The sequence below is a fragment of the Oryza glaberrima genome, chromosome 5 (genome assembly GCF_000147395.1).
Source record: "Oryza glaberrima chromosome 5, OglaRS2, whole genome shotgun sequence".
NCBI classification, from domain to species: Eukaryota; Viridiplantae; Streptophyta; class Magnoliopsida; order Poales; family Poaceae; genus Oryza; species Oryza glaberrima.
Window position 1 is genome coordinate 10,433,322 of NC_068330.1, and position 25,690 is coordinate 10,459,011.

At 40.7% G+C, this 25,690-nt stretch overlaps 1 protein-coding gene and 1 non-coding gene across 3 annotated transcripts; one reads left to right on the plus strand and one right to left on the minus strand.

The window, feature by feature from the left end:
* Positions 1 to 13,164: 13,164 nt before the first annotated feature.
* On the minus strand, positions 13,165 to 13,271 carry LOC127775282 (small nucleolar RNA R71). The gene has a single exon (XR_008017953.1). It is a non-coding gene; the product is annotated as a small nucleolar RNA R71 (small nucleolar RNA).
* A 6,497-nt stretch (positions 13,272 to 19,768) lies between these two features.
* Positions 19,769 to 21,043, plus strand: LOC127774758 (uncharacterized). 2 transcript variants are annotated; one of them, XM_052301052.1, is made up of 2 exons: positions 19,769 to 20,560; positions 20,662 to 20,727. In XM_052301052.1, exons 1-2 carry the CDS (start codon positions 19,978 to 19,980, stop codon positions 20,709 to 20,711), a joined length of 633 nt encoding a protein of 210 aa, XP_052157012.1. In that variant the 5' UTR covers positions 19,769 to 19,977; the 3' UTR covers positions 20,712 to 20,727. The 2 variants fall into 2 exon arrangements, with proteins under 2 accessions (XP_052157012.1, XP_052157011.1); XM_052301051.1 differs by having other exon boundaries at positions 19,769 to 21,043.
* The last annotated feature ends 4,647 nt before the right edge of the window (positions 21,044 to 25,690 follow it).

The following is a 25,690-nucleotide window of genomic DNA, read 5'->3' on the forward strand; positions in this document are numbered from 1 at the left end:
TGTACACCTCTGATCAGAGTATAATCTAATCGGATAGCTGCACCCTCAATTATGGATAAGCCGAGCAATTTACCCAAGTTAGTGGTTTAATTCTTAAAACTTGCTAAGCAACTAAAATTTGGAATGGATGGCCTGGGTTGGCTTGGGACGAGCCGAGGCCCGGCTTAAGGCTGCCTGTCCGGTCCGACTCATCGTGGGCCTTAGGCCAAGATAGGTTTGTGTGGGTTCACTGCCTTGTTTAATAATACTGTGAAGACTTAGGTTCGAGTTTACAAAGTAGTTTTGAGCAACTATTGGCAGTTATTAAATGCCAATTCTATACCGCCAACATATGCATAAAGTCCAGATAGTAAAACATCCAACATAGTGATAGGTGTTAAGTCTCACATATTCCACAAGTGTTGGTGTATATTTGTATGCAGATGATAAACCCCGAAGGTGGGAGGAAAAGCAACTAAAAGTCAAGGAGGATGCATATCCATACAAGGAGGAGCTTTGAACTTCATCAAAACATTGAAGAATTAGCCCAAAATTCCGAGAATCGGATAAGGCAAGCGCAGAAAGAGAAATGGGCCAAAGGACAGGCCAAGGGAGCCCAGCCAGGGTTCGGCCGTAACCCTGGTTCAGCCGAACCACAATTACAGTCGTCCAAGCTGGGGTTTGGCGTGGACGTCCCGGATGCATCCCTGATGACGGTTGGAGGGCACTTTGGCCATTTCCTATTCGCTAACCGTCATTAACTGTCCTATTTAAGGACCTCACTCCCTCACTTCACACACACTTCCAAGCTTGAGCTGAATTATAAGAGGCTCTATTGTACTATATTTTATACTAGAATATGAAGAGAGTAGAGTAGAAGAAGTCGGAAGAATTCCGAAGTTGTCGGTAATCTTCTCCTATTTCTTTTATTCTGTTTATTACTCTGATTTCAACTGAACTATCTTCCTGAGTAATTTAGATTTATCTTGTGAGAATTATCTCTTGGTTAGTTCCTAATAGCAAACGGGATTATTGTTCACTATAATCAACTAAAATATAGTGATTGCTTTGGTGAGTTATAAACACTAAAGTAGATATTAATTGCTTAAACGTTGTGTTTAGGTAATTGTTATCCAATAATTGATACGTATCCCATAGTACATTTGAGGTAGGTTTAGAGGTGGTGACAGCCCTCTAGATCACTTAAGTCCTCCCTGTCCGAGTACGTAGTAGAGCGAAATCTGGGAACAGCGGGTTGCCAGTTCCTGAAGTATCGCGTTAGGTTTAAACTTAAGTTTTCCCTAGACACTGTTTCTCAGTAGTTAATCCTCTCTATCTTAGCCTATCCTTTGCTTGGTGTCCTTAGATGAACTAGAGGAAGATTTGACCACACACTTTTGTTAACGCCAGAATTTGGTAAGCCCGATGTCATCATCGGCCTAGAGTCAGTATCGGCTTCAGAGTCTTGGAATTGGCCGATGGGAGTCGTCAAATCGCCAGCAGTTGTGTTCTTGACGGAGTCGGATCAATTAAAGAAATTTATGCAGAAGAGTCCGAGCTCAAGGAGGATGCGGCATGGCAAGTGCATCTATTAATTAGGAATAGTTTGTTAGTTTCCTTTTGTCTTTAGGAAAGTGTGTTTAGTGTTTTCCTGTTATCTTTAGGAAAGTTTCTTTCTTGTCCTACAAAGACTAGTATCTACCCATGGGTATAAATATGTACACCCGGGGTCATTATAATCTATCAATCTCTCGATCAATACAACTACTCTCGGCGCATGGCCACCTTCTTTACTGAGGTTTTTACTTCCATCCGGCGGAACTTGGCACCTGACGCGGGGCTGCATCGGCTTTCCATCTCCGGCGAAGGGGTAAGTCCTACGTTCCGCCGGCCCTGGTGAATCTACCGACTACATTGGTGTTGTTCAAGGCTGCATCACTTCGATCTCTTGGATCGCTCTGGTTTGGTTGATATATTTGCCAACCTGATATCTCAATTCTATCCCTAATTGCATTCTGTTTAGAGACACATCGGTTTAGTTGGGACTGTCTAGGTTAGGTCTGATCTTTTGTCTTAGCTGATATATCTCTACAATCACATTAGACAGATCTATCGGCTTATCGAGTATTAGATTATCATATACAATCTCGTGCTGCATCGGTTAGTTTCGACCTACTAGATTGTTGTTGATAATATAAATCTTACTAAGTCGATAGGTTCACGCTAATGTTTTATCGGTGTGCTAGCCGATAAGTTATCTGGACGTGGCATCGGCTTATAAGGATTGCATATACATATAAGTTGGATTTAGCGGATGACAATAAAGGTTTCATTGATTTATCTAATCTTGTGGATTTTATGACATCGGACCTCCAGTCGATGTATGGTTTAACCATCGGATCAGTACTTGTTCTATCATATCATATTGTTAGCCGATTGGTTTCTAAAGGATTATATTGTTGTTATATTGCGTCATCATCAGCCGACTGATTATCTTCATTGGACATATTGTCGATAGCTCAAAACCCTATCGGCATCGACTAATATCGGCTATCGGCTGGAACTGCTCCATCGGCTTGTCAGCCGATCAGCTCATTGATATACTATTTGCATATTTTGTCAGTTGCAGGATCAAACTGATGGGCACGCCCACATATCGTCAACCTTTGGACCTACACTAGAGCTAAGCAGATCTCCCAAGCCAGTGTGTGTTTTTCAAGTCATTTTTTGGCACGCCCGGTGGGACACAAGTTTTGCACCCAACATGTCTGAAGAGGAAGTCAATACTAAGAAGTAGCAATCTCCCAAGCCGATGGTTGAAACACTTCAAGATACAGTTGATGAAGCAGTTCATCGCGCATTGTTTAATCAATCTGGAGTTTTGGCGGATACATTACAAAGTTTGATCAAGGTAACAGTTGATGAGTTAATTATTCAAAAAAGTCAGCTCGCGGGGCAGATTGAAGAACAACATCAGCATCGGCTCGGGGGGCAAGCACATCGGTGTCAGCATGATGAGGCATATCAACAATATCGGCCAGAAGGAATTCAAAGATATCATTATAGGGAAGATTTGGCCAATAGAATTGCAAAGGTAATAGAGGAGCAGTTTGGAATCAATCCTAAGGAACATACTTCTGTGTATCGGCTGCCATATGCCGAGTGGTTTGATAGGGTTCCATTGCCACACCGATACAAGGTTCCAAATTACTCCAAATTTTCAGGGCAAGATGATATATCTATAGGAACAAATCAGCCAATTCTTAGTGCAATGTGGGGAAGCAACGGCTGAGGAAGCTCTGAGAGTTAGATTTTTTCCACTGTGTTTGACTGGATCAGCCTTCACATGGTTTTCATCACTACCATCGAATTCTATTGGAGGATGGGCCAATCTTGAGAAGCAATTTCATGACTATTTCTTTGCTGGCATCGATGAGATGAAGCTTTTAGATTTGATATCAGTTCAGCAGCAAGAAGGAGAATCGGCTATGGAATATATTCAAAGATTTCGGAATATCCGCAGCCGATGTTATAGTTTGAGCCTGAGCGATGAGCGGCTAGCAGATCTTGCATTTCAAGGATTGTCAGCACATATCAGAGAGAGATTCTTTTGCTACGAGTTTGATTGCCCGGCTCATCTAATGCAGACAGTATCGGCTCATGAAAGTCGACTGCACGAAGCAAAGGAAGATCAGTTTTGGAGTCACCAAGACAAGAAATGAGATAAGTTTGAAGCATGAGTTTTCATACTCCAAAATTTGGGGCATGTGTTAACGCCAAAATTTGGTAAGCCCAAAGTCATCATCGGCCTAAAGTCAGTATCGGCTTCAGAGTCTTGGAATCGGCCGATGGGAGTCATCAAATCGGCAGCAGTTGTGTTCTTGATGGAGTCGGATCAATTGAAGGAAATTTATCTAGAAGAGTCCGAGTTCAAGGAGGATGCGGCATGGCAAGTGTATCTATTAATTAGGAATAGTTTGTTAGTTTCCTTTTATCTTTACGAAAGTGTGTTTAGTGTCCGATAAGGACTTTGTGTTTTCCTTCTATCTTTAGGAAATTTTCTTTCTTGTCCTACAAGGACTAGTATCTACCCATGGGTATAAATAGGTTTACCCGGGGTCATTGTAATCTATCAATCTCTCGATCAATACAACTACTCTCGGCGCATCACCGCCCTCTTTACTAAGGTTTTTACTTGTCATCTGACGTTACTTGGCACCTGACGTGGGGTTGCATCGGCTTTCCATCTCCGGCGAAGGGGTAAGTCCTACGTTCCGCCGGCCCTGGTGAATCTGTTGACTACATTGGTGTTGTTCAAGGGTGCATCGCTTCGATCTCTTGGATCGCTCTGGTTTGGTTGATATATTTTCCTACCTGATACCTCAATTCTATCCCTAATTGCATTGTGTTTAGAGACGCATCGGTTTAGTTGGGACAGGCTCGGTTAGGTCTGATCTTCTGTCTTAGCCGATATATCTCTACAATCACAATGATGTTCTAAGGCCCTCTTTGTTTAGGCTTAGGCTTATTGGCCTAGACTTTTAAGTCAGCTTATTGGCTTATATGATTTGTAAGTCAGTGGATTTAATGTCCTAAGTTTAGTGGTGGAGTCACACATCTATCTCATATAAGCCAAAAAAGCTTCTCCAACCTAGCTTTTGGCTTAATAGTGTTAGAGTGGCTTATGGCTTCAAAAAAGCCAAATAAAAAAGCTGCTTGTTTATTTTGGCTTAGACTTTTCGACTTATAAGTTGGCTTATAAGCCTAAACAAAGAGGGCCTAAATAGATTTGTTATATCCATCACATTAGATAGATCTATCGGCTTACCGAGTATTAGATTATCATATACAATCTCGTGTTGCATCGGTAGGTTCGACCTACTAGATTGTTGTTGATAATATAAATCTTGCTAAGTCGATAGGTTCATGCTAATGTTTTATCGGGGTGCTAGCCGATAAGTTATCTGGATGTTGCATCGGCTTATAAGGATTGCATATACATATAAGTTGGATTTAGCCGTTGACAACAAAGGTTTCATTGATTTATCTAATCTTGTGGATTTTATGACATCGGACCTCCAGCCAATGCATGCTTTAACCATCGGATTAGTACTTGTTCTATCATATCATCTTGTTAGCCGATTAGTTTCTACTGGATTATATTGTTGTTATATTGCATCATCATCAGCCGACTGCCTTTATATCATTATCTACATTGGACATATTGCCGATAGCTCAAAACCCTATCGGCATCGGCTACTCCATCGGCTTGTCAGCCGATCGGCTCATTAATCTACTATTTGCATATCTACCCTATAGTTGAACAAATGGTTTTACTCATTTACTCATTCATCATATCACACATCTAACAGTGTAAAATCATCTGATGAGTTAGATCGGACGTCCCACATGGGCGCGTGTCGGTCCTCATCCTCTCCCGCACCCGCTCTCTCTCTCTCTCTATTTGCCACAATCGACGCGCCTCCTCCGCATCGGCGCGACCGTGCATCCTCTCCCGCATCTCCCTCTCTTCCGCATTCGCCGTGCCTCCTCCGCATCCCTCCCCTCCGCGTCAGGATCGAGCGCCGCCTCGCGCAGGGGTTCACCGGCCTGCTGCAGGCGCAGCCGTCGCAGTTCCCGTGGCCGGCGGCGTCGCACAAGCGGATTCCCTTCGAGATCGACCTCCCCGTGGTCCCCTTCGGCGCCTCCCGGGGTGCCCGGGCCGGGAAGGAGTTCTTCCTCGCCGCGGCCGTCGCCTCCATCATCGACATCGGCAGGAGGCCACCGGCGCCAGGGAGGTGATTCTGCCACTCCGCGCCTCACCGGTCTCCACTCTCCATCTCGCCGCTGCCACCACGTCCGCCCTCTGCCGCAGATAGAGGTACACATCCCCTCACCCATCCCTAATATGTCAGCTCTCTTCCAAATAAGTCCCCCCGCCGGCTATATTTCAATTTTATTATGCTGCAAGTAATCCGCGTCGTCACATTCAATACTATGGTGATCATATAATTTGGAGTACATGTTTAGAAAAAAAAACTAATGCACTAAACACAATGATGATTTGAATGAATCAATTATTGCTGACGATCGCATCTGAATCAATGGTAGTTTACCCTTGAATGATTTGTCTCTGTTCTTCTATGTTTGGTGGTGGTGGTATTATATACATGTTTAGACAAAAAAACTAATGCAGTATAATTTGCATATGTTCTTCTGTTCGGTTACCGGAACTATCATAATACATTTATTCGTCACCATTTTCTGATGCTTGTTATATAAATATGAGTATCTCTTTCAGTGATATCCTCTAAATATGTTTCCTGTGACATCCTCTAAATTCACAATGGAAACGTGTTACTGATTCGAAGTCTCAATGCAGTGACATGTTTATTTGGACACATGTATAATTGGAGTACATGCATTTGTGATAAGTTTCCTTGGTAAATCCAATGTGTTCTTCATCATTGTCAATTATTCTAGGAGGCCTTGATATGTCAGTTACCGGATTCATGGCCATTGTTCCACACCCTAGGAATTATTTGAAGGGCAATATTTTTATGAAGCTTAAAGATTGAATTTGAATCCATCTGCCCTGGCTTGAAGGTGAACATGATTTTATTTTTAAGATTGCATTTTAGTTACTCTTAACATACTCCAGTTACTCAATCATATACATATCTGTTTCACACATGATCTATTTATGAACTTTTGTCGCGTTTAGTCTAAAACGATGCTGTCAAATTTTAAAAGGGCATTGCTTTACTAAATTGTGGTGTATGTAGTATTAGCATGTCAAATTACATTTATGCGTTTCTTGCTTCCCGACCATATGTCAAATAACTGAAAGTGTTAGTACTTGAGTTAACCCTTTTTTCATACTTATGCCATATAGCACCCTAATTTTGTTCATGCGATCAGAGGATAAAATATTAAGAGGATTCTTTAGTATGGCTCATTTTATTGTTTCTAAGTTTAGGGTTATTCAGACAGATAACACTTTAGCTTTCTATATAATATTGGTTTTACAACTTTGTCTCTCGAAGGTTTTTTTTTTTTGGAACGTATTGATGGTTTTCCTCATAATATGCTCTTTAAATCCATCTTGTCCCTGTTCAATGCAGTACAATCCAAATATTAAGGTATATCAACAGCAGCTTCAGTCTGGGACAGAGCAATACAAGGTCCTCCCTGTAAGTTTAGTATGAACAGTGCAATCAAATTTATAAGTCTTCCCTATCAAAATTTCAGTATAGCCCCATTTGTGCTGGTCTGATTAATTATCTTTGAAATGATATTCTGCTTTGAGATTAAATTACATGTAACTAACTTGCTTTGATACCTTCACAAGTCGTGAAATGGTTTAGCTGTACTTCCATGTTTGGGTTACTTGTGTAATATTTGGTAGGCTATAAACCCATTTGTTGTGCCTTTTTTTTTATTATATTGCTCAATAAAGATAGTCAATCAATGTGTTGTAAATAATAAGGGAATTGGCTTGTATCATTTGTTTCTTCTATGCTCAAGATCCTGAACTGTTGTGCATGTATCATTTGTTGCCACTGAGTCATTATTTGGATTCATCAGAGAACATCCATCATTTTGATTACCAGACTATGGACTGATTTATGCCATGCTTGCTAATTGATAGAGGGACATTTGCTACTTCTGCATATAGGACAGATAATTAAACTTTTTGTGCGCTGAAATGCTCTTTGTACGGTGAGTATATGACACGCTAAAGATGACTGAAATTAAACTTAGGATACTTCTGTTTGCAACTATAAGACATGAGTTCATTTGCTATATTTCTGGATAGGTGGAGTAGGTTTTATTTTTAAGAGTTTGGTCTGTGGATTTTCGTCTGCCGATGAGTCTCCAATGTTTGATACAGTGTAGCCCATGAGCAGCTGCTGTTTTCTGATTTTTTTTTCAAGGTAATGTAGCTGCTTTGTGTATATGTGTTTGTCCAATAGTGCCTGCCATTCCCTTTGGATGGTTTGCATTGCAGATGAATTACGATTGGCATCTCATGTTGCTATGGCACTATGCTAAGTGAATCTTGTTCACTTCCTTTATTCAAGCACAAGGAATTTATGTATGTTCATTATGAAATCTGTAAGTTAGATAATGAACATACATAAATTCACTAGCTGTTGTGTTATCACATTGATTGTAACATCAAAACAATCAACTACTAGAAAATACTAAAGTTTCTAAATGGTTATCAGAACACACTGGAATTTTTTTATGGGCTTACTGTTCCACACTGCATTCCTTCACAATTGAAGTTTGCCATCTCTTATGGCACTCTTTTAGCTTGATAATCTGAAAAAATAGATGACTAAATCTATAGTTTCCTTTTATCCAGGAGGAGATTTGGCTTTTCAGTATGCGTCAGTAAGGATTTAGCAGATGGCAATCTTTGCTGGTATGTAGAGTATTTCATTAGGCTAATCGCCTATTTGTTGATGATCATAATTGGCACATAAATTGATAAATTTGTATTGATGATTCTACTCATTTTAAATGTTATATGGTAGCATCCTTTGTTTGATAAGGAAAAATCAGTGTTCTTTGCATATTCAATTAGAGAAGAGCATGAATACTGTTGTTACTCTAGGAAGAATGCTTATATTATGAAAGGAGCGCTAACATTGCGTTGAGAAAACAACAGGTGATGTTATCTTTTTCTGATTTCCTTATATTGCAGTCTGTTAGCAAGGAGCATCAAGAGTTCCTCGGCCTTGTCGACAAAGAGGTATAATGTGAACTTGTAAATTGATATTAGAGTGACAATTATTCATGCAGTTATCTTCCATTTTTATTGCAAATACTTGGGAGGGCTCAATAACTCTTGGTCTTTGTTGAATGCAGATTGAATTATATTATATACTAATGGAATTCCGCCGGCGGTGTGAGGCCCACTCAGAGTAGGATTTGGAGGGTGCAGAACTGTGTTTGCATTGCCAATGAGAGGAGGAAGACCGCCTCAAAGAGCCTTGTCCCCATCCACCAACATGGTCATGATAATCGTTGACATCGACCAAGATCTCTCCAGGGTAAGTAGAACAGCACTAAAATTAGGATTAGCATTTCTAGACACCATGTTATTTCAGAAATTGATTAGTTGGAATCTTGTATTCATTTTGCTAGCCTGAGTGCCTAACTTAGTGGAAATATATTGGAAAAGTTTCTCCATGGCAGATTGAGGCTGTTATTTCCTGTACATTTAGGTTTCGCTGTAAATACTGAACAATTATTGCAATTTTCTATTTGTATTGAGTACTTGGGTGGTTCTTTCTATCAACCAAATCAATTTTTATTCATCAGTGTAGACTCTTTGAACTGCAATTGTTGTGCTGCTGATATGTGTTATGTAGGCTGCAGCAGAAGGTCAATTTTCCCTTTTGTGAGGTGCCATAATTTTGAAAATATGTTAATTTTGTCAATTGCTTGATATTAAGTGGAGTATCTCCTTTGTATGCACCAACCAATTTTGGAGCTCCAGACAATGAAACGATAGCTTCATAATATCCATGAAAAAGTGCTATTGGATGAATCCAGTAAAGATGTGTTTTCTCTGGCATTTTGAATATTGAAGTGTGCTGATGACTTTGTAATTACTAATAATGATGCAATGCATAAATTCTATGGCCGGTTCTGTTACTTCTTTTTATTTGGACGTAATTTGCTTGAAAGATTTTTGATGTGGCTAAAGGAGAAATTTTTTTAAGGCATTTGGTTTCTCAGGAGTTTAGGAGTTGGAACCATGCAAACATGCCTCATGCTAATGTCTTCCTGAGCTTTCAGAAATCGAAGTTATTTCTAGCTTAAGATGATGTTGGAGCTGATCCTGGTGATGTTAGAGAGGCCAATCTATTCAGGTCCAGCAGTTTACATCAAGATGATGTTCTTTCTAGCGATGCATGTAGTGACCATTGATGTTTCGATTGCTTGAGGCGACCCTCTTTGTAATTGTGAAAAATGTGGTGTTATGAAACAAAAATATAGATTTACATCCAGGAGATAAAATTATTTTATTCTGTATTTTAGAGTAACACGGTATAGCTACAGGTGCTATCCATCTCTGGACCTGATTTTTTTTCTGCATGATTTAAAATTTGTTATTTAAACTGAACTTTTTTTTCTTGACTTTAAAATTTATCTTATTTTATACTTTCAAGATATATAAAATATTTTGATTTTTTTAATTTTGCATTATCAAATATTGTCGTAGCGTTAGCACGTGCATATTACTAGTCTTGTCAGTTGCAGGATCAAACTGATTGGCACGTCCGCATATCGTCAACCTTTGGACCTGCACTAGAGCTAAGCAGATCTCCCAGGCCAGTGTGTGTTTTCTGTGTCAACAACGTTCCCTTGGATTTGATACCCTTAGAATACTTCGTAGGGGAAGTGCTACATCGGTATATCCGTGCGCTTGCGGATTTTATCTGTGACCGTAAGAATTACCAACAAGAATTTCTGGCACCATTGCCGGGGAATGGTTGCTTATCATTTCCGAACCCAGTTCATCCTCGTATCTCTTTTCATTTTTTTTATTCTACCTTTACCCTTGCTATCCAGAGAAGTATTCCTTTTAAATTCTTCTCGACCATGGAGCAATCTCTTTTCGAGCTGTCTGCTCCTAAGAGCGAATTCTATGAACCACCTCCTTCATCGGAGCCAATTTACACCTCCTTCATCGGAGCCAATTTATACAACTGGCTATGAAATTCGCCCCGAACTAATCGTATGGTTAGTGAAAAAACTTTTTCTAGCCTTGATCTAGAAAACCACAACCATCATATGTGGGACTTTAAGCTAAGTCTGCTCATGCCTTAAGATTCGTGGCATGAGGCAAGAAACCGTACGGTGGAAATTGTTTCCGTTCTCCCTTCAAGACAGAGCGAAGCAATGGTACACCTCTACCGTTGGATGTGTAAACAGTAGTTGGGAAAAGCTGCGAGACAAATTTTGTCTTGCCTTCTTCCCAGATACTCATGTTACTGCCCTTTGAGAAGAAATTCTCAGTTTCCGGCAGATTGAAAGCGAATCAATCGGTGCAGCCTGGTCCAGATTCACTAATTTAGTGCAGTCCGGACCAACCATGTCCTTACCCGAGTATGTGCTTTTGCAACATTTTCATACGGGTCTGGATAAGGAGTCTGCATTTTATCTGGATATAATTGCTGGAGGATCATTCATGCATAAAACACCGTCAGAAGGAAAAGTAATTCTAGATCGCATTCTAGAAAATACTTCCATCATGACGCAATGCGATGAACCCCAGCTAGAGGCATCCATGTCCATAATAGAGGAACCTTCAACAATCGAGTCACAATCTGAACCTTCCACTTCCACCGACTCGATTGATGAAAAAGTTCCCGAGCCGCCATCCGTTGAGAATGAAGAAATTCAGACTCCGGATGGTGCCTATAAAAGGACATCACCTTCTCACTTCACTCACACACCTCAAGCAATAGCTCTCTCATTTGTCTCAAGTTTAGTTTAGTACTATCTAGCTGGTGGAATAGGAATAGAGTAGAAATCAGGAGTTCGGAAGCCTTCGGAAGAGTTTGGGTATGGTTCTATTAGCTTTTCTCTTCTCTTTTGTAAGCTTTGTACTTTTATTAGAATACTCTTCTAAATACATTTATGGTATTGAAATACTTTCCGAGAATATGAGCACCTACTTTACATTATGTTCATGTTATACTAAATATACGGCTAGCTTATCTAGGAGATGCTTTGGTGTAGATATAATGTTTGCTTATGCAATTACTCTATGTCATGACGATGATATTAGAGTAGTATCTGGTAGTTTAGATGTGGTGTCTAGATTACGGGATATCATTATTTGGGGTTATATATTGCGGATGAGAGGTGGGCCACTGATGGTGACAGCTCAGTACGGGTATTCCTCCGCGCCGATATATAATCCTAAGTTAATTCCCTGGGGAGGGTATTCCTTCGTATTTAGCCCCGATTGTATGGTCATCACGGGCTGTCGTAAGGAACTCGGCAGTCAGGGGTGGCTTCTCGAAGTACCAGGAGGGCATCGGATAGAGGGTATTAGCTAGTATGTCGGTTAACTAGAATGTATGTATACTATGTATATTACAAGTATAGGAATAGATTTTCTTCCTATTTTCTTTCCACTTAGCTTAGATTATAAAGTATGAGAATGAGTAGTTAACTCTTGTGTGTCACTCTACCCTTGGATTATCTTAACCCCTACTTTGAATATGATTATCACCAGTCATATACAAATTATTAGTCAATGTTCTCTCTACATGATATTCCCACGGGATAAAATAAATACGATACCTTTGGAATACTCTCGGGTGAAATGCTACAATGGTATATCCGTGCGCTTGCGGATGAACTCTGTAACCATAATATACCAGAAGTATTTCTACGCCATTACTGGGAATTATATTTCTAGTAATGTCGTTAAGAAATACCAACAAGCATTTCTGGCACCGTTGCCGGGGATTATATTTCTAGTAATGTCGTTAAGAAATACCAACAAGCATTTCTGGCACTGTTGCCGGGGAAGATTCATAATAGAGATTACTTGAACTAATACTTTATATTTACCTCTGTATAATCATTTTCCTTTGCAGGCTAATCTTGGTTGTTTTCACTTTTGTTGTGAAAACAGGGTAGTGCATGACTGATTTCAACCTGCCGGAAAACTTCCAAGAAAATCCAGAAGCTTTCTTCCGGAGCGTCAGGCCTCAAGTAGTTGCTCCGCAGAAAACTCTACCGACAAAGAAACCAGCCGTACCAGCGCCACCGACGTTCAAGACTATGGCTAACAAGACTCTCCGCGAGTTCGCTGCTCCCTCTGCTGACAATGTGGTCATTGGGCCGCAGGTCAACATAGGCGATGTGGATTTCGACTTGAACTCTAGCCTCATCACGATGGCGCAGGCTAGCCCGTTTTGTGGCAAGCCTAATGAGGATGCCAATGCTCATCTGCAACAGTTCCTGAAGATCTGTAGCACGTACACCATCAAGGGCGTCAGTCCCGACACCATCAGGCTATGACTATTTCCGTTCTCCCTTCTCGGGAGAGCGAAGCAGTGGTTCTATGCCAACCCTGCTGCTGTCAACACCTGAGACAAATGCTCTAGGGCATTTCTCTCGAAATTCTTCCCGATGGGCAAAACCAATGCCCTTCATGGAAGGATTTCCAGTTTCCAGCAGACAAGAGATGAGTCTATTCCTGAAGCATGAGAGCGTCTACAGGAGTAAGTGGCCGCCTGTCCTCATCATGGGATGGACGACTAGCTGATCTGCAGAACTTTTACAATGGACTCACCCCGATGTCCCGCTATCACCTCGACGCGGCAGCTGGAGGAGCCTTGTTCTCTAAAATGGTTCAAGGAGCCGTTGAACTAATAGAGAAGATGGTCTCCAATAAGGGTTGGAACGAGGAACAACTTCAGACGCGTCAACGAGGCATGCACACCGTCAAGGAGTCGGAGTTACTTGCTGCCAAGCTGGACCTCCTCATGAAATGCTTGGACGACCACGAGAAACGGCCACAAGGCACCGTCAAGGCCTTGGACTCTCACGTCACATGTGAGGTCTGCGGCAACACAGGTCATTCTGGGAATGACTACCCGGAAACCCGTGAGGAGGCGATGTACATGGGCAACAACAACGGGTATCGTTCACAAGGATGTTAGGGGTGGAACCAACCACGCCTATATTATCAAGGAGGTAACAACAACGGTAATTTTTCTAACAGCCCTCCTTGAAGGATCTCGTTTTTGCGCAAGCCAAAACCACCGATGCATTAAGCAAAAAGCTTGCGGCCAATGATAAGATCCTAGAAAACATTAATGTCAAGTTAGATGGCTTCGCTTTTGCTTTTCAAAACCAGCTGAGCTTCAATAAAATGATAGAAACCCAGCTAGCTCAATTGGCATCCTTAGACCCTGCAAATGAAAGTGGGAGGATTCTAGGGCGACCCGATTCGTGAGGAGCTAAAGTCAAGGCGATCACGACGAGAGGATGTAAGTCCACTCGTGATCCGCTATATCCTAACCTTGCAGGAACTAACGGGATATCAAAACAAGCGCCATCTAGTGACTCGGCTGACAAAGAGGTTCAGCCGGAGAAGACCGTGCCGCAGGAATACTGCGACACATGGTTGCTGCCGTTTCCCCAACGGTGTAGGAAACCGTCAGTGGACGAGCAATTCGCTCGTTTTGTTGAAGTAATCCAGAAGATCCATATCAACGTGCCGTTGTTGGATGCTATGCAAGTACCAACATACACCAGTTATCTCAAGGACATAGTCAACAACAAGAGACCGCTCCCAACAATAGAGATGGTCAAGCAATGCAGCAACGTGATACTCCACAAGCTCTCGGAGAAGAAGAAAAATCAGGGGTGTCCTACGATCACTTGCTAGATCGGGGCACAACAATTCGACCAGGCCTTATACGACCTGGGAGCCAGTGTCAGCGTCATGCCGAAAGACGTCTTCGATAGACTCAACTTCACAGTGTTGGCACCAACACCGATGCGCCTTCAACTGGTTGATTCGTCAGTCCGTTACCCGGCAGGGATAGCGGAGGATGTGTCGGTCAAGACACGAGATTTCTTTATCCCAGTTGACTTCGTGGTGCTGGACATGGACACGGGAAAAGAGACGCCGCTCATCCTGGGGCGCCCGTTCCACGTCAACGGCAAGGAAGAGAAGTTTGAGTTTCAACCGAGGACGGAACAATACTCCATGGTCAGAATAAAGTATGGGCCGAACCCACAGAATATCCAAGAGGTCGAAGTGGAGCCACCCAAAATGGATAGCCTGGTGAAATTTATGCAGAATTTCATGGAGAAGGAAACAACTATGCCTAAGAACCGTTATTGGAAGATGCCGGTAGAACCACCCATACTGGCCAAGAAACTAGAGCAGCCGGCTCAGAAGAAGCCGCCATCCGCACCAAAACCAAAGAAGGTGTGGAGGAAGAAGCCAAAGACGCCCGCTCCATCACCTCCGGAGACGGGTGGAAGATCCGCTAATTGATTCAGAAGGAGGTACGGTCTCGCAAGTCGGACTTTAAATGACGCGACCTTCGCCAACAGGTAAATTGGTATGTATCCGCATATTTGCTTTCAACAATTTGAATTTTTGCATCATCATATATTTGAACTTCAAAATTGCATTGAGGATTTTTGAATTTTGAGGAAATTCTTCAAATGAATCTTTCAGAGCAAACCGAAATAAAATTTTCAACGAATATTCGCTATGCCAAGACCGCACTGATCATTGGAATCCAACGGCCAAAAGTGGGGCCGGTTGGGCCCACCAGGGGTTCGGCCGAACCGGCCAGGCAACGGTTACCTGCTACTTTTGGCAGGGTAACGGCTAGTGGGTCCCACATGTCATTTCTGACTGTTATGGGTACCCTATAAAAGCCAGCCAGCCGGGAGAGGGAACTCCACCCCATTTCAACACATTTTCATTCCCTCTCTAAAGTTTGCTCTCAAGTTCATTCAAGTTTTGATTGTTTCCCTCAAATTAAAATATTTAGTTGCATGTATACAAGTTGCTTTGGTGAAACTAACCGGCGTGTGAAATTCTTGTCATCTCTAACCCCCGCCGAGTTAGTCCGTTCTTGCTCCATTGTGCAGAATGAGGAGGCGACTGTCTCATCTGTTCAAGGGGTCCGGCTCTTCATCAAGTCGTCATGACGAGTCTAGTACTCGTTCATCAGCAGATGTTTTGATGGAAGACGTCGAAGCTCCGCGACGACTCCTGAACGACACCGACCTCGACCTTGTCAGTGATCGGAAGAGACAAGCCTACTACATGCTGAGCGACCGGGAGTATGCTCACACGCGAGAATACTCACCGGAGCTGCTGAAAAAGATAGGTATTGAAGTTGAATTTCGTTCTATTTGGAAAGCGGTTGGTTGGCAGAGATTTACTGTGGTAGATGAGCTTGGTTCTCGTTTGCTTACTTTGCAATTTCTGTGCACTTTGAAAGAAATAGAAGATGAAATTTCCTTTCGTTTTTTCCATAAGGAGTACACACTTACATGGAAAGGCTTAAGTACACTTCTTGGTTTTCACGATTCCTGTAAAGTCGATCTCCGGAAAGGAATTTCAGGGTTCGAGAAAAATAGGTTTTGGGAAGACATTTCTGGTGCTCCAATTTGCAAGAAACCTAGAACGAATGATATTCATAATCCTACACTTAGGCTCATGCACAAATGGATTGCTATGACTTTGTTTCCTAGAAGTGATATGAGACCCATTAGGGGAGATGAATTAATTATCATGTTTGCCATGGTTAGAAAAATCAAAATTTCTCCTTTGAAATGTATGATAAGGCAATGGTTAGAAAGTATAAAGTTCTCTGCTCCTGTTGAGTGCACTTCTCTGATTACTCGGATAGCAAAAGGGCTTGGGGTCGTTAGCGACCAAATTGCTTTTATCTCAGCCGCTCGTCCGCGTATTGATGAGGCTTATCTAGTGCAAGGGCATATTTTGAAACATGGAGCAGATGGATCTTTGATATACTTTTTTCCCGGTTGTACAAATAAAATACCGTTGCTAAATACGGGGTATCATTTGTACAACTGCCATGAACTAACCATTCTCCTGCAGACCATACAAGAATCTCGTGCAGGTGGAACATACAGGGAGACGCGCAACATGATAAGGAACGAACAAGAAAGTTCATCATCCTCAACACCCATGCAGATGTATGAGGCAGGTGTTACAGAAAAACTCAAAGACTGAAATTACTATTCCTTACCATGCTTTTGTCACTGACTTCCTGTTGCAGCTTCGCGCATACTGCAATTCCCACATGACATCGTGTTTCATAGAAATGTTGGTTTGCACTATCTGAATATATCCTTGTTTTATCCTATATGTTAATTCTGCTAGCTATTTCCTTGGAATGATTTGAAGAAATCATTTTCTCTTGAAAGGGAACTGTAATGAAAAAAAGAACTAAAGTGATAAATTCCAATTTAAAACCTTACATGCGATTGATGCACAAAAATTATCACATAATTTAGTTGCAAAACTTTCTCTGTTTAACCTTATATATTACACTAATTGAATGAACTGAATTTGCTAGTTAATCAAAACATCTTGTGGCTAATCTCGAACAATGTCAAATTAGATTACGCTAAACATATATAGTTGTATTCGTGTTTATATCCTTTGTTAATTCTCTTTCCCCAATAGATGATATGTGGGAATAGTGTATATTTTGTCAAAGATAACTACATGAAAAAAATCAATAATTTGTCATACTCTGTCACAATGTGTTGAATTGTAGTTATAAAATTTTATCTAGTAGAGCGGTTAATTTTATCGTGCAAATGATATAAAACTAAAGTTACAGAAATATCTCCCAGCTGCACTGCTGGAGAAAGGGTTTTTAACCCCGGTTTATACCCCCCTATAGTCCCGGTTATGCAACCGGGACTACAAATACAGGACTACAGATACCCATCTTTAGTCCTAGTTAAAATAACCGGGATTAAAAATATCCATTTTTAGTCCCGGTTGGTGTTACCAACCGGAACTAAAGATGGAGCCAGGCCAGCTCTAGTTGGTAGATTTTTTTTTCTTTTTTTCATTGTTTTAACTTTGAATATTCATTTCACTACTTCCCCAAATCATCCCCAAATCGTGAAATCCCCAAATCGATCATCGCAGAAAAAAGTATCATCTCTAAATCTCCAAATTGATCATATCCAAATACATCACAAATTCTAAAAAAAACATCACAAATACTTCACATATTCACATCACATACAAATCAAATACATCACAGATTATACATCTCAGATCCATGCAATGAATCACAAATTCTCAAAAAAAAGAACAAAAACAATTTTGCGATGTCGCTGCCACCTCATCTCTGGCAGAGGCGCCGGCCGCCCGCCGCCGCCCGCCCGTCCTATTCGCTCGCCCTCTGCCCTGCTTGCTTGAGAGGATAAGAACAGAGAGAGGAAAGGGAGAGGATAAGAAAAAAGAGGAGGAGGATAAAGAAGAGGTGATTGCTAGAGGATAAGTGCTAGGGATTATATACTATGCACCGATTTTTAGTCCCAATTGGTATTTCCAACCAGGAATAAAAAGAGTAGGGGGCGTACATTTTTTTAACCGGGACTAAAAACGATCTTTAGTACCAACCGGACTAAAGATCATAAAATAGCTATGGGCTTTTTAATCGGGGCTAAAGATGATTTTTAGTCCGGGTTCTTTTTGGAACCGGGGCTATTAATTGTGGTTTTCGGCTAACCCAACAAAGATTAGTTCTCCAGTAGGGTTGATAGCATAAACTTTAGATTGCACATGTGTTATATCGTGGTCAATATTATATTATCTGGTTCTTATTATGCATGTTGACAAAGTATTCTCAGCCATTATCCATTTCTTTTTATTGCTGGTGTCAGTTTAAATTAATTATATTAGTGCTCTTTCACCGTGTCGTCTATTCAACGCGTGCAAGTATATGAATATCAAACAATTAATAACAACGGATAATCAGTTCATTAAAACTCATATGTGCTCAGCTTCTATAACAACGGATATCTATCCAAAGATCAATATAATTAATTTACAGTAACTATGTCATATATATCTGAACTTTTCATATTGGTAGTTAATTTTCAATATCATGGAAAACATGTCTATTTTTCCCCTGCCAGCTGAGATTTACCAGCATAATATATAAGAAGTTTCTTACCATCCACGGTACCATATATATTTTTATGATAATATGTCCTTAGTATACCCTCGGGTATCCAAAATATTAGAAAAGTATCTTAAATTTGTATGAGAAAATATAGTACATTGTACTTTCTGAAGAAGATCTAAATGATCATTAAATAAATAAATATTTAATCAACGTGCAAATAAATACAAATATTTCCACCCGTACTCACATATGGTATGGTAAGTGGCAAAGAGTAAATGAACCCTGTGAATCTTATTACCTGACTGAATTGGTCAGGTTAGCTAGTATAACATGCATAGCCTGGTTCGTCCTTATTGTGGTTTTCCACGTGTTTGTCTCTGTGTTTGTAACATGTCGTGCTGATCAGGTTTCAACTATGAGGAAGGTAGAGCTATCTGCATGTACAGACACAAGGTGACTGTAGTGCTTGGGAAGTGAGGATGAAGATGTCATCTTCCCTCACCTATCTACAAATTAAGCTCTTAGTACTGACACAATCCAGCAGTGGAATTAAAATTAAACCATGCACATGCATATGATGCCAGAACACGCTCTCTAGTATATATTTCCTCTGATGCATTCCTGCAGCTAGCAGTACTTGCATGGATTCCATTCTCTACAGTACATATTCCCTTCTCATTTCTCCATGCTACTCTTTGTTTTCATTTTCTCTTCCCAAATAAAAAAATATGTATACCAGAAGACATTCCTATATTTCTTTTTTGGTTCTTGTATTTATCATCTGATAGAATATACAGTTTCAGTCGGGCTCTGCGCTCAGTTTGTTTCCCTTCCTTGCGCAGCCTTGAGGACAGACACAAGCCCCATCCCTAGCCTTAACTTTTCCATTGCTTAACGAGACCAGGCAAAGTTTCCCTGTGATCTGCAGAGCATTTAACAACAAGACAGTGATTGCATCCAGGAAAGTCACACTTGTGTAAGAAACTGAGAAGAAAATGATGGGGCCCTATTGGGTACTATTATTGGTTGGAGGAACTAATTAATAGTACTACAGACGATCAGAATATGAGTCAGTTGCATCCATAAAGACAAGCAAATCAAGCCTCTTTCTAACTTCCCCGGCTAGCTTGCAGCTCTTCTTCCCCCCTTCTGCTCCGGCCCTCTCATAGCTAGATCCTCACATGTACTGCTGTCTTCCTCAATCCTGGGTTCAGATGTTTCACCTCTTCTCTATCTAGCCCTCTTTCCATCATCTTTGGCACCTGCAAGAGCTAGAGCTGTAAAAGTTAGTTAGTGTCATTTGATGGATCCAGCAAGGTACTGGATCTTGGCCAGGAGGAAGCTGGGAGATCAGAAGGCGCCTCTCTTCCCCACCCCTCACATCACCATCGGCGCCGGCGGCAGCTCCGCCTCCTACTACGAGTCATGGGAGGAACGTGCCTTCGCGGAAGACTCCGCAGGGCATCTCGGGGGCTGCATCTGGCCGCCGAGGTCCTACTCCTGCAGCTTCTGCGGCCGTGAGTTCCGGTCGGCGCAGGCGCTGGGCGGGCACATGAACGTCCACCGGAGGGACCGGGCAAGGCTCAAGCTCTCTGGGGTTGTGGAGGACGGCACCGGCGGCGAAAGCCACGGCATGCCGCCAAACCAGAACTACATGATACAACCATGCGCTCCCCAAATTGGCACCCTGCAGCACGCCTACAGCCCAAACCCTAGAAGTGGCAGTATTCTCGCTGCTGACACTAACCCTAATTCCATATGTGATGTTGTCGCGTACCCTGCTAGATCCTTGCTTCAAGTTGCAGCTGCTAGAACTGCCTTGGGCAAACAAGTCCTGAACGCCCCTCTTGTCTCATCGAAGTCGCCGTCGGCTGGTAGAGAACATGGTAAGAGGGAGACGTTGTTTCTTGGTGCTGTTCGATTGGCACAGGATCATGACACGGTGAGTTCTAATCTTGACCTGCGTGTTGGGAAAAATGAATTGAAGATAACTACTGTTTTGGGGTGCCGATCAAGAAGGGACTTTATGTACGATAACGACCGCGCGGATGATGAAGAGACTGTTGAAGCAAGTCACAAGAAAAGAAGAATCGATTTGGAGGTAAACCCCCTGATTCTAACTTCTTCAACCAGTAATCATCAACAGCAAGATGGTGGTGATGACCAACATCATGAAAAGATACTAAAACTTTATCGTAGCTCCTCGGTTGAAGAACTAGATCTTGAGCTTAGACTCGGGGAAGCCCCAAAAGAACAGTAGATTTCATATCCACTGTTGTATCTCAACTTGATTACAAATGTTTAATTTGTATTTATTCACCACTCGTGTTTCATTGAAATGTTGGTTTGCACTATCTGAATTTATCCTTGTTTTATCCTATATGTTAATTCTGCTTATTTCCTTGGAATGATTTGAAGAAATCATTTTTCTCTTGAAAGGGAACTGTAATGAAAAAAAGAACTAAAGTGACTTGTTATATGCTGTGTAAGAAGGTACTGAATTCCAATTTAAAACCTTGCATTGATGCACGAAAATTATCACATAATGTAGTTCCAAACTTTCTCTGGTTAACCTTATATATTACACTAATTGAATAAACTGAATTGCCAGTTATTCAAAACATCTTGCGGCTGATCTCAAACAATGTCAAATTAGATTACGCTAAACAAATATAGTTGTATTCTTGTTTTATATCCTATGCTAATTCTCTTACCCCCCATAGATGATCTGTGGAAATAGTGTATATTTCTTCAAAGATACCACATGAAAAAAATCAAAAATTTTTCATACTCTGTCACAATGTGTTGAATTGTAGTTATAAAATTTTATGTAGTAGACCGGTTAAATAAATATTTATTATCATTGACAGAAATATCTTTCAACTGATATCAGCTGATAGCATAAACTTTAGATTGCATGTGTTTTATCGTGGCCAATATTATCTGGTTCTTATTGTGCATGTTGGCAAAGTATTCTCAGCCATTATCTATTTATTTTTATTGCTGGTGTCAGTTTAAATTAATTAGTGCTCTTTCACCGTATCCTCTATTCAACGTGCAAGTATATGAATATCGAACAATTAATAATCACTTCATTAAAACTCATATGACCTCAGCTTCTATAACAACGGAAATCTATCAAAAGATCAATATTAATTTACAGTATTAACTATGTCGCGTATATATCTGAACTTTCGTATTGGCAGTTTATTTTCAATATCATGGAAAACATGTGTATTTTTTCCCCTGCCAGGTGAGATTTATACTAGTATAATATCTAAGAAGTTTCTTAACATTCACGGTACCACATTTTTTTTAGTGATAATATGTCCTTAGTACCCTCGGGTATCCAAAATATTAGAAAGTATCTTAAATTTGTTTGAGAAAATATGGTACTTTGTAGTTTCTGAAGAGGATCTCAATGATCATTAAAAAATAAATATTTAATATTCAACCAGCAAGTAAATACAAATATTTCCATCCGTAAGGAGTAAATCAAGCCTGTGTATCTTATTACCTGACTGAATTGGTCTGGTTAGCTAGTATAACACGCATAGCCTGGTTCATCCTTATTGTTGTTTTCCTCGTGTTTATCTCTGTGTTTTTAACATGTCATGCTGATCAGCTTTCAACTATGAGGAAGGTAGAGCTATCTGCATGTACAGACACAAGGTGACTGTAGTGCTTGGCAAGTGAGGATGAAGATGTCATCTTCCCTCCCCTGTCTACAAATTAAGCTCTCAGTACTGACACATTCCAGCAGTTAAACCATGCACATGCATATGATGCAGAACATGCTCTCTAGTATATATTTCCTCTGATGCATTCCTGCAGCTAGCAGTACTTGCACGGATTCCATTCTCTACAGTACATATTCCCTTCTCATTTCTCCATGCTACTCTTTGTTTTCATTTTCTCTTCCCAACAAAAAACATGTATACCAGAAGACATTCATATATATATATATAGCTCTTGTATTCATCATCTGATAGAATATACAGTTTCAATCGGGTTCTGCGCTCAGTTTGTTCCCTTCTTTGCGCAGCCTTGAGTACAGACACAAGCCCCATCCCTAGCTAGCCTTAACTTTTCCATTGCATATGAGAACAGGCTAAGTTTCCCTGTGATCTGCAGAGAATTTAACAAACAAGACAGTGATTGCATCCAGGAAAGTGCAGTACAGCACGCACAAGCAACATACGGGCGATCAGAAATATACTAGCTAGATGTCAACTGTGACTACATTTAGAGGCCCGGTTTAGTTCCTACGCAAAAACTTTTCATCCTGTTATATCGAATGTTTAGACAAATGCATGAAATATTTAATATACACAAAAAGATAAAACTAATTAGACACATTGCGTGTAAATTACGAGACAAATCATTTAAGCCTAATTGCTCCATAATTTGACAACGAGGTGCTACAGTAAATATTTGCTAATGACGAATTAATTAGGCTTAATAAATTCATCTCGCAATTTACATATGGAATCTGTAATTTGTTTTGTTATTAGTCTACGTTTAATATTTTAAATGTGTGTTCATATATCCGATGTGACACACTGAAACTTTTCACCCTTAGATCTAAACACGGTCATAGATGAATTTAAGAACATCCTTGTGTGCACCAGCTGTGACCTCCTGCACCAGGAGGCCACGGCATTGGCAACCCGCTGATTTCTCAGTGTTACAGAAGTTTTCAGAAATCGTGAAGGGGCCAGCGCATGCATATGCATGGTTTGAAACCTACAGGCTTTCATGAATGGCTGCAGTCAATTAACTTTTACACTTCTCTAGAAACCCGGCAAATGATCAGGATAGGTCTGTAAAGAGTATACTCAATAAATTAAAGGAGTACTCAAATTAAGTGTGCAAGCTAGCTTCTGTGTGCTGGCCGCTGCAGATGCGAGTATCATTAGTACAGAGATGCACTTAACTGTGCTTGTTTTGATCGAGAGCTGGATGCGCGCTCCTGGACAAGTCTGTTCAGTGAGTCCAACAGCTTGAAGTGTACTGAAGGGTTGTCTGCAAGTGAGCTATAGCTAAGCTAATCAGTTTAGTAGTCATGCAAAATACTATAGTATATATGGATGCACATGGTCAGAGGAATGTCTGTTTAATAGCTAGCTAGTTACAGGGTATGTTGCTGTGTGATTAATTAACTATAACATTTATATGTCCTATTCTGTGGTGCAAATGAGATTATTAGAGCTAGCGTGTTGTGTGAGGGGATGGTGGTTGGTTAGAGCGGATTTTATATTTTATGGATGCTATATAGTACTGCAAGCACCATATATAGTACTGGGGAGATGTCTTTAATAATCGTGTGGGAGGGAATATGGAATCAAATGCACTGATCGCAACAGGTATATTTTAATCGAACAATTGTACTGGATATGCGTATGTCGTTAGGGTTGAGAAAGACAAATACGCCTTTAGGATATTTGGAAACGAAATTATATTTTATGGTATCAACACTACTAGAAAAATGGTCTTTAGCGACGTTGGCCATTTATTTTTGCAGACGGGTAGGCACCTAAAAACCGGAGCACCACCTAGAATAAATGATACCAGGGCCATGGTTCTGTTCCGCCTGCGAAGATAGATCTTTGTAGGCGGACCAAGCGAGCCGCCTGTAAAGCTCCATCTTCGCAGGCGGACCACCTGCGAAGATGGAACTTCGTAGGTGCCCATTTGGTGCCGCTTGCAAAAATCTTCGCAGGCGACCAATTTTCGTCACATGCAAAAATCAGGCCGGCTATATAGTCTTGTTCCTCCCCGAGCTCCTATTCATACCTGACGATTTTCACTATCTTAAAGGCACCAAAATATAGGAGTAGGTTTTGAACTTCAAATTTTCGAGGGATTTTTCTACAGTGATTAGATCTATGCCTTTGCACTCTAGATACATAGTTTTTTGGTAATTTAAACCTCCTTTTAGGATGGATCTATGCATGTAAAATAGTGAGGGGAAAAGCTAGCTCCCATGATTGTGTTCTCTTTTTTTTTTGTATTTTGCTTTGATATGTGTGTTGGATTTATGTGGTTTCTTGATGCTATGGGGTTCTCTCATCTTCTAGTGATTTTATAATGTAATATAATGGAATAAAATTATATACATTGCTCTTATCTATTTGCCTAGATCTAGATAGGAGAGAGAACTTCATGACATGTAAAAAATAATTATAATGTTCAATTTCCAATGGTATGTTTTTGTTGGTTTTATGTATACTCTTTGATGTCATGTGGTCGTCCTATCATCTAGTTTGTTAAATATGATATGTTAATTTCAAAATGTTATATTTGATTTCATAATTGTTTACTAATATTATGTAGAAATAAGAATATATAGTATGTAAGGCTCAAATGTATGATGCTATCAAGGCTGAAATTACTCGATTATATGATGCTGGTTTTATTCGGCCGTGCCAATATGCCGAGTGGGTTTCTAATATAGTTCCGGTTATCAAGAAGAACGGCAAATTTAGGGTGTGCATTGATTTTCGAGATCTAAATAAGGCTACACCTAAGGATGAGTACCCAATGCCGATCACCGATCAAATGGTTGATGCTGCTTCAGGACATAAGATTATAAGTTTTATGGATGGCAATGCTGGTTACAATCAAATTTTTATGGCAGAAGAAGACATTCACAAGACTGCTTTCAGATGTCCTGGTGCAATCGGCTTATTTGAGTGGGTTGTGATGACTTTTGGTTTGAAGAGTGCTGAAGCTACATATCAGAGGGCCATGAATTACATAATCCATGATCTGATCGGCTTGTTGGTAGAGGTCTATATCGATGATGTGGTTTTTAAATCAAAGCAGGTGGAGGACCATATAGCCGATTTGAGGAAAGTTTTTGAGAGAACCAGAAAGTATGGTTTAAAGATGAATCCAACAAAGTGTGCTTTTGGTGTATCAGTTGGACAATTTTTGTGTTTTCTTGTTCATGAGAGAGGAATTGAGGTCCCTCAAAGGAGTATTAATGCCATCAAGAAAATTCAACCACTGGA

Bases quoted from the DNA above. Each gene is read 5' to 3' on its own strand.
- LOC127774758 (XM_052301051.1), top strand. From the start codon at position 19,978: ATGGATCCAGCAAGGTACTGGATCTTGGCCAGGAGGAAGCTGGGAGAT.